Below are 9,162 nucleotides of genomic sequence, written 5' to 3'. Positions count from 1 at the left end.
GTGGCGCTCCGACAAAATGAGTCATAAGTCGCACGGCGAGTTTTCCCGTAATGAGCCGCAAATGAAGGGGAAGCAGTGCTCGGGTCGAAATTTTTTTATACGGATTTTGATTCCTTGATGTTTTATCTGTTTGTACAGAAAATTTCAGCGTGTAAAAATGAGTACAAGTGTCCCAAATCACAGTTTTTCTGAGACAATTTTTTCGGTTACATTTTTTTCGAACGCTCGCCTTTGCGTTGCGTTTCGCACCTATTGTTCTTGCCCGATTGAGACTCCACCTCCGTTTCTAGGGTGTATGCTAATGAGGCATTGCTCTTGACCCCATTGAAGACAAAACAAAGCATGGTGCGCGCGGCGGTCAAGCGGTGAGGGCTTTAGAATTACGCAATAATAGTGAGCTGACCAAGGCTATCGATTGCATGACCAGCGAGTTTCGTTTGATACATGCCCTCCATTTCATGAAGTGGTGATTGATGTGACGCACAAATCGCGCTGAAAAAAATAATTCCAACGAACGATCACGCAGAATTTATAATACTTTATCTATGAGCTAATACAATGATCATAATAATCGAACTTGAAACCTCTGTATGCGAGTGTGTACTTTTACAACGGTTATTAATTGGCCTCATTAATGAATTCATTCCAATAATAATAACTTTCTTTCCCTGGTATGTGCCTTGCTGTTTAAAGTTCATCTCTGGAGATATAGTAGGGCCTATAAGTTGTCAATTACATGTATTCTCGTTTTTATTAAGTCGACAATTCGTGTGATAATTCGCCAAATTTATGTAATGCATACTATTGTTTCCCTGGTTAATAAAACTTATTGCCCTATTTCTTATGATGGTTTGGGCCGCGACGGCATGGAGAGAAATCGGAAGATAAACATTATTAATGCCCAAATACAATAAAGGTCGTGTTCCCTTTTGAGGATATTCTGACTCTTGTCATCTGTGTATTTTTTTAGAGGTAGGACCTAACTGAGAAAGGGACAGAAAGCTGTGTCGCTACTCAAAAGTGTGCTTCTTCATTTTGTTTTGTTTTTTAATCAGAATGTTTGTAATGATAGCTGTTTGTCGTGTATTGCGTGTAGCTGACATGTGAGAGGTCAAGTCTGCAAAGAATTTGGCTAACAGCTTTGCGAAGTAGCAGCGCTAATTGCCCATTGAATTGCGTATTCTGAGGAATTTCAAATGAAAGAACTCGGACGACACTGTTCACGCCTTGTATCCGAGTAAACCCCGCATCAACGAAGCCTTAAACAATGAAAGGTAAACTTCCTGCTATCAAGGGGTGGATAAAGACGCAACCAGTATTCTTTCTTCGCCATTGATAGCAGAATCAGTGACTGAATGGAGCAACAGTGTTGGAGGATCGGCATTATGTCTGCTAATTTGTAAAAGAATTTTTCAGTCCCCTTTTGTCTTCAGAACCACAGTCAGGGACGCTAAGTTACTCTATCTCCTACAAGCTGTCGTTACTATCTTAAAACGTGAATTTTATGAAAGGTTAAAAGTGATCGCGGAATCAGTTCTTCTGCGTGACACATGCAGGCTTTTATAATAGCATACCAAGCTTAAATCGTTTACCTGTATAGAAAGGGCGGGGATACACACTTATCGCAATTATCCGGATTTGAGAGTAATACACTCTACTACTTTTCTTCATCTTTCCCTCAACAGAGACCATGGTAATTCAAAACAAACAAACAAACTAACTAACTAACTAACTAACAAGCAGTTGCATTATATCAGAACGTACACAAATTTTTGTGTTTCATGTATGTATAGGTCATCTCTTGATGTATAGTACGCATTTGTTGTCGTTTTTACAGTGTTTCCTAATAAATGCCTATAGCGAAAACCCAACACAACTTTTATCAAGGAGGAAAGGGAACTTACATTTAAATATAACATAGTTTACAGAAATCAGACATGTAAATAAGGCAATCATAATTATACATCCGCACGGCCGATTATAATCTCTTACTTTGATTATCAAACATGATCGCCGGCATTTACGTGCTTTTTTCTAATTTTTTGAACTTTGCCTCATTTTCTCTTTTTTTTTTAAACAACTGCTCGAAACATTTAAAAATCGTAACACAGTCTGCTAACCCACAACATAATATTCCATTTGATTCGTCACTTATTGTTGGTCGGGTGACGCCAAATGTTGGAATCTCGAGCGATGATACACGGCATTTTGTTTGTTGGTTTTCGTCTCATCGCTCAAAAGAATTTTGACTACGATTACAGAGGTATCATCTACAAGACATAACTGATAGTTTACAGTAGTGATCATCAATTCAGTAAGGATTAGTCAAGTCATGAATTCACTTTACCCATCATGTCTTTTCGAACTACGACATTGTTTGGGTAACCGCGCCTTTTTGTTCTCATAGTTCAAACTAATTCTTGACATAATCAAAACAAATAATTTTCTTTATATAATTTCTCAAAATACTCGAAAGATGGCCTAAGTCCAAACTTTCTACAAAGATTGCATACGGCAATCTTTACTAGCCTCAACAAGTTTTCTAGAGCTATCAGTTCCCCCTATGACGATGATTTCGATTGCGTTTTGAATTTGCATCGAACTACTTTCAAAACAGCTATTACCTTTATATTTCGATTAATAAACCAGTCTTTTGAATTCATAACCAACATTCGTAATCGTAACCATACAGTAACATAATACTGCATGTCAATAAAAGTTGGAAAATGTAAATGCTATGTCAGTAGCGCAAAATAAATGAGTACCGATTATCTTCATACATTCTAATTCCTAAATGATGTCGCTACGAAAATGACGCATGGTTTGACGACTGCTTCTAGCAAATAAAAGTAAAAAGGAATGGGATATACTTCTAATGATAGTACCACGCCGTACAATGCATTTCACTGTATTTGGTAACGTTTGGTTACGTTTCTGTGCGCTTTACGTACGGAAAATAAAAGGCAGATCGATGCTATTAACATGCTTACACACAACGCATTCAAAATGTTTTTTGAAATACACCGTGTGCAATATAATATTTTAGTATACGTTTTGAAACTTTGAATTTGCGAGTCCTTTATAAAGTTATAAGCAGGGTTATTACATTATCAAGCAAAAATTTAAGTATTCAGGGATTAGGATTTGCGGAGACGACTAACAGTGCTATATATAGCGATCGTTCGCAACAGAGACAATCCTCTTCATTAGATATACAATGTAATTCTGTCTTCATGAATTGAAAGAGAAACGAAAAGAAGTCAACTTTTTAACTTCATGTAGCTTTCTCAGTGTCTCACCAATTGAACTTGATTTGATCCGCCATGCATGATATTGCTGTGTGTTCTATTAATTCTATTAAATTATCTAATCGGCGTGCTTGTTTTTTATGCAGAATATCACAAGTAAGTTTAATTCATTGAAGTTCATAATATTTGTACATATGGCGTGTTCGTAGTTTCGTATTTTCATTTTTATAATATATCATTTGTCCATTATCTGATTCTGACCACGAAAATATGGTGACTGTTTAAATGCGGAGCATGTACTGGAAAAATCTAATGTCTCCTGTCAGTATAGACAAACAAATTTCTAGTCTATCCCCGCTTTAAATGGAAATGAAAAAAAAAAAAAACAAGTTCGACTTTCAGTAGATTTCAACCGTTTTGTATAGTGCCTGATGTAATGGACACAATTCTTTAGCACATAAGCAATCACACAACTTTCGGGAATAGATGTATGTCTTAATGATTGGATCTCATGGAAGAAAACTCGTCTCCTTGCCTGAATTTTAGCTTCTTCCTGTTCAAGCTTGCGTGAAAGAAATAGTTGAACATCAATCGCAATCATTAAGAGTGGCACATCCTTAAAAATAAGCACAGGAGTACTGTTTTCTGTATGTTCCGTAGAGCTGTAAAATGCAGCTCTATGGTATGTTCACAGGTATTCTGTTGTAAACGCGGTGCGCTTAGTCTTTATTCTAGACGGCGAAGGGAATATCCAAAGCTTATGATACAGTGTATATCCTTTTATCTTAAAACAACAACAACAACAACCAAAAAAAAAAAGATTCCTCTTGAAATTTATCGTATTTTGCAATTATCTATCATTTTCCGGCAAAAACGCTAGTGTGAAAACGCTAACACCACGCCGATGTCGCTTTATTTTCATCCAACAAAAAAGGATAATGCAAAAACAATGGACCGGTACACTACAATACATTATAATGAATAATATTGTAAATAAACAGAGTGATTTTTGTTTAAAATTGATTTATTTGTTTAGAGGGTAGTATAAAAATAGTATAGATAATCCCTTATATGAGGAACTTTAGATATGATAACGGTACATTGGTCCAGATGAAGACTATATAAGCGCACCGCGTGACAGCTGTGGACATCATAACCCTTTGGATATTCCCTTCGCTGCCTTGAATAAAGACTAAGCGCATCGCGTTTACAACAGAACACCTGTGGACGTACGGAAGACAGTGCTCTTCTTTTTATAGCGGTTAGTTTCGATTCAGAAGTATAGGGATATAAAAACGAGACCAAATTGGTTTAAAAAAAAAAAAAAAAAACATTTGTTATGACTAAGCTACTCATTTGGAAATGCTATCATAGCTTGATAAGCATATCTCTGCCCGACAAACAAACTGACACCAAAAAGGTTTTGCCACCTCAGGTGGTACCAACAACCCATTTTTCGGGTCTTGGCCCATGGACTATAAATTGAAGTGTGTTCATGCTACATTTGAAGGGATAGCATATAGCGAAGGGAAAACAAACCTGAATGGCCATCTTCAGGAAGCTATTTTTTGTTGGCGATTATGAATTACTTAACTATGAAATTGAAATAAAAACATACAGAAAAACGACTGCAAAATCTTTGCATAATGTGCCATTATTTATAATCAAGTTTCCATTACTTTTCTTTTATGATACATTTCCTTCGATTAGTGCTCCTTTATTCTTTCCCATTACATTTCATCACTTTCCTTTCCGGCTATCCACTTCATTCCCGCCTACAAACGTATACAGATATTTTGCCCGTATATACAATCTCAAAAGATATTGCCATAACATAGATAGGCAAACCTGACCGGATGTAACATTACATTTCGATTGCTAAAGTGTGATCGGATTACCATCCATCAAAAAGAATTTAGAAGACCATCATATTTCTCCCCCCCCCCACCCTCTTTGATCTCTCTCCCTCTCTTTCCAGTTATCCAATTCTTTGATTGAATAATATCATTAGTGAAGATCACTTCTCGATGATGCTTTGCCTGTATTATATATATATATATATATATATATATTTATATATATACATATATATATATATATATATATATATATATATATATATATATATATACAACAATATCTAATATATGTACATTCATCAAACAACATTTAGAAGACCAGCCTATTTTTCTCCCTCTCTCTTTCTCTCCCTTTCAATCTTTCTTCTCATCGCTATAGATTCCAGTGTTTCGCCTGAAGACCGGAAGACCTCATAAATGTTCTATCAAATATACAAATTCCACAAAACAATAGTCTTTCCGGTTAGTGATGAGTTTTCATCATAATAATATTATAACAAATAACTTCTGTCTTATCACTATGTGAAATCTTATTTCATGTGATTCGTAATGAGCAATACTTCTTGGCAGTAGAGTTTTAAGTCAATTATAACATTGTACATACAATTGGCAGCATTTAACCCCTACTGTTGAATCACAAATGTGCTCGTTGATCTCTTTTATTAAATCCCATGGAAACCTTAAGTCATATCTGTAGGCAGACATAATGGATAATTCCAGAAAGCAAACTTCTTATACAAAAAAAAAAAAGAGAAGAAACTTCTGTGTGGATGGCAGGTACCGCAATAGCATGGATTTTTTCAGATTTAGTTATCATAAGTTGTCAAAGAAAGCAAGAAAGATGCAATGATTTATTTGAATATTGAAAATCCCATCAGGCTCATGTCAACATTATGAAAGGGATAATTGCTGAAACAAAACCGAGAAACTAACTCAAATGAAAGATTGGTCTGCGAAACTCAACTTCGATGTTGCTTGAAGTTGTTTTTTTTTTCTTTCTCTCATACCTATGAATGACAGTCTGATTATGTCATTTACAGGTCGTTCAAATAATCTACTTGGCCAACAAACCAAATAGAGGATATTCTGTATAACATTCATGCAACGCAAGAGCCGATGGTTATTGCCTTTATGGGGTCCTATATATTCATCATGGTGAAACACAGCCTAACATATGCGAATGTTTTACGCAAGAATACTTTGAATAGACCAGGTGGCCAGAGTATCAGGTCACATTGTACCTTATTGAATAGACAGGATGTTGATATAAAGACATTCCTGGACGCGCTCGTAGAAAAGTCGGGGATTATGAGCATAATAGAGAAGTTCAAAGGCCGATTACAGACGGTCTCTTTTTTTCTGCACCGGTCCATAGAATGCATTTGCCTTCATAGAAAGCGCTCCAAATTTGTGAAGAGTGATTCAATTTTGTGAGAGATGGACCTGTGATAACCCATCGCTTCAATTGAACACTTTGTTTAGGAGCAAGGTATTTTGGGCAATAAAAGCATGAAATGTTCTTGTCTTATCTCATGTGTATCGATGAAATCAAATGTTTTCATGCTGCTATTGAAGTGGTTTATTCACTTATTGTGCCAGCGTAACATATATATATAAGGATATATATGCATTTAGGTAGGACTACATTTTTTCATTCCATTAGACTTCGCGCACTCATGCACATTGCAGCATTTTCATATTCATAAACGATTGCAGCAAATGCTCATTTCCTTTATACATTATGCTTATTGAATGAGATTAGTTCTTCATTTCTTTCTTGTCTTTTATCGGGGGATGACTGGTACTGTATAAACAATTAAACAAATATTGATTTACACTCATGACATAAGAGAAGAACAATTCAGCAAAATTAGCCGTCTGTTATGAGAGATTGAAGAATGCCAGGAGAAATGTTGTTTATTTCAACAAAGATATTGCCTTTTCCTTATTTTCTCAAGTGGTGTAATAATTTAGGCCTTCAAGCCTGTGTGGCTTGTGCTTGTCATACTTCTATGATCATGTCGGCTTCTTCTACAGCTGCTGGAGTATACGCGATGGCCAGCCTTTTTTGTTGTTGCTAAATTGAATTATCTTCTGCGTCGAATTCGGGAATGGTCACCTGCGACCCTGTTTGAAAAGACGCTCTCTCACATGGAGACGAATTTGAATTGTCTACGGGCATTCTAATTTGAATACGTTTTTTTGAAGTGATAGGATATAGTGAGAGGAAACTGAGATTGAATTATGAACATATTCATGGCGCTATCTTTTTTTTCTTTTATTTTGTCGACGAGTTTGAATTACATAACTGTAAAATTAGAAAACAAACGTACACACACACACACACACACAGAAAAAAATGACTATGAAATCTTCGCATAATGTTAAACCATTTTGAACACTCGAATATGCCATTTTCTCTTCCTTTGTAATACATTTGCCTCGATTCGTGCTCCTTCATTTTTATCTCATTGCATCACATTACTTTCCTTTCCAGCTATCCACTATGTCTTCTTTATTCTCATCATCTTCAATTAGTCGTCTAGATTGAATATCCTCATCGATGGTGGCGATCACTTATCCAAGATACTGTTACGGTCCCAGAGTTAGGCAAATTGGGACTCCACTTGAAAGTTGGTAGGGCAAGTCTTATGGGCGGACACAATAACTGAGAACATTGTTTGTTGTATCTGTGGTTCTTCCTTTCCCCTTACCACGGACGAGTCCCCTAGAGTTTATCACCCCCAAGTAGACTCCCTGTCCCCAGACCAGACCACAAACGGTCATTGGTAACGGTCACTGTAGAATACAGTCATTGTATACAAGAAGGTGATGAATGATGCTTTGATGTTGTAAGAAATTAAGAGTGAGTGTTGAGGAGTATATCTTGGGACGCTGACTGGAGTAAAGAGGAGTCTTGGAATGAGCACTGGCGTGTGATAGTCATGTAATCTTGCGAGCTCGAATAAAAGACTACTTTTGAGACATGAACCATCGGAATGACTGGTTGCCTGGTTTCTTCTTGTGTACGTCCTTTAGAGTTTAACTCTAACTGTTTTGGGTACCAACCCGGCGGTCCCAACAATGGTGGCAACGGTAAAGCGGTGATTATCTAATTTCAGACAAGACGCCATATCGAAGCGACACGGCAAGTTTGCATGTGAGGAAGGGAGGAGCTAGGACAATGCAATAGCCGGCGGCTTGCTTGAACTATATGATAACCAGTATGAGATTTGCTAAATAACTCTCAACTCAAGGACAATGAACACGATGAAGGCCCTAACTCTCATACTGTTGATGGCATCATTAGCTCTTGTGGCAGCCCATGCCTACAAGTTTATGAAATCATCGGAAAAAGGATCAATGGTTATCGCAAGTGTTTTCTCTGACACTGTGATCAGAGAAAAGGAGATGGGGAGACATGGCCTTCCTGGGAAAACATTCCCAAAGTCAACACAGAAGTCTTCCACTCTTGGAAGTCACTTGAAAGCATTTGGATACGATGGTAGCAAATTCAACTTCGTCATCAAGGATTTCATGATCCAAGGCGAGGACGTCAGTCATGGAGATACATGTAGCACTGATGGAGGCAAGCTAGTGGCGACGGGTTCGATGATGACAACAACTTCTGCTGAGCTACTTCAAGTCTGGTTGCTGAGTATGGCAGGCGCTGGCAGGAACATGGACGGATCATATCATAACTTCGTCATCGCGACTAAGGATACATCTTTGTTGGACGGGAAGCACATTATCGGATAGACCCGGCACATATCACCATGGCAACGAGGAGGCATCGACCATACACGACCATCCACATGACTATGAGTGCGACAGAGAATCAAGACAGCTAAGAATCGAACACTGGGACCGAGAATATACCTCATACAGGCCCAATTTTTTATCTTGCTGTTGTTGTTGTTGCTGTCGTTATCATAATATGTACATAATGCTGTATTTTGTTTTTACGTTATATATATTATTTTCCCCGATTTGATGCGCTTAGAAACATCAGTATTAAGCGCTATATAAATGTTATTCATTATCATTATCATTAC

General features: G+C 37.2%; 1 protein-coding gene across 1 annotated transcript; it reads left to right on the top strand.

The window, feature by feature from the left end:
- The first annotated feature begins 8,377 nt into the window (after positions 1–8,377).
- On the top strand, positions 8,378–8,866 carry LOC140239663 (peptidyl-prolyl cis-trans isomerase B-like). The gene has a single exon (XM_072319492.1). The coding sequence runs from the start codon at positions 8,378–8,380 to the stop codon at positions 8,864–8,866; it is 489 nt and encodes a 162-aa protein (XP_072175593.1).
- The last annotated feature ends 296 nt before the right edge of the window (positions 8,867–9,162 follow it).

Source organism: Diadema setosum, chromosome 16 (assembly GCF_964275005.1).
Source record: "Diadema setosum chromosome 16, eeDiaSeto1, whole genome shotgun sequence".
Taxonomy (NCBI): Eukaryota; Metazoa; Echinodermata; class Echinoidea; order Diadematoida; family Diadematidae; genus Diadema; species Diadema setosum.
The sequence above is the reverse complement of the archived record's forward strand: the minus strand, read 5'-3'. Positions and strand labels throughout refer to the sequence as shown.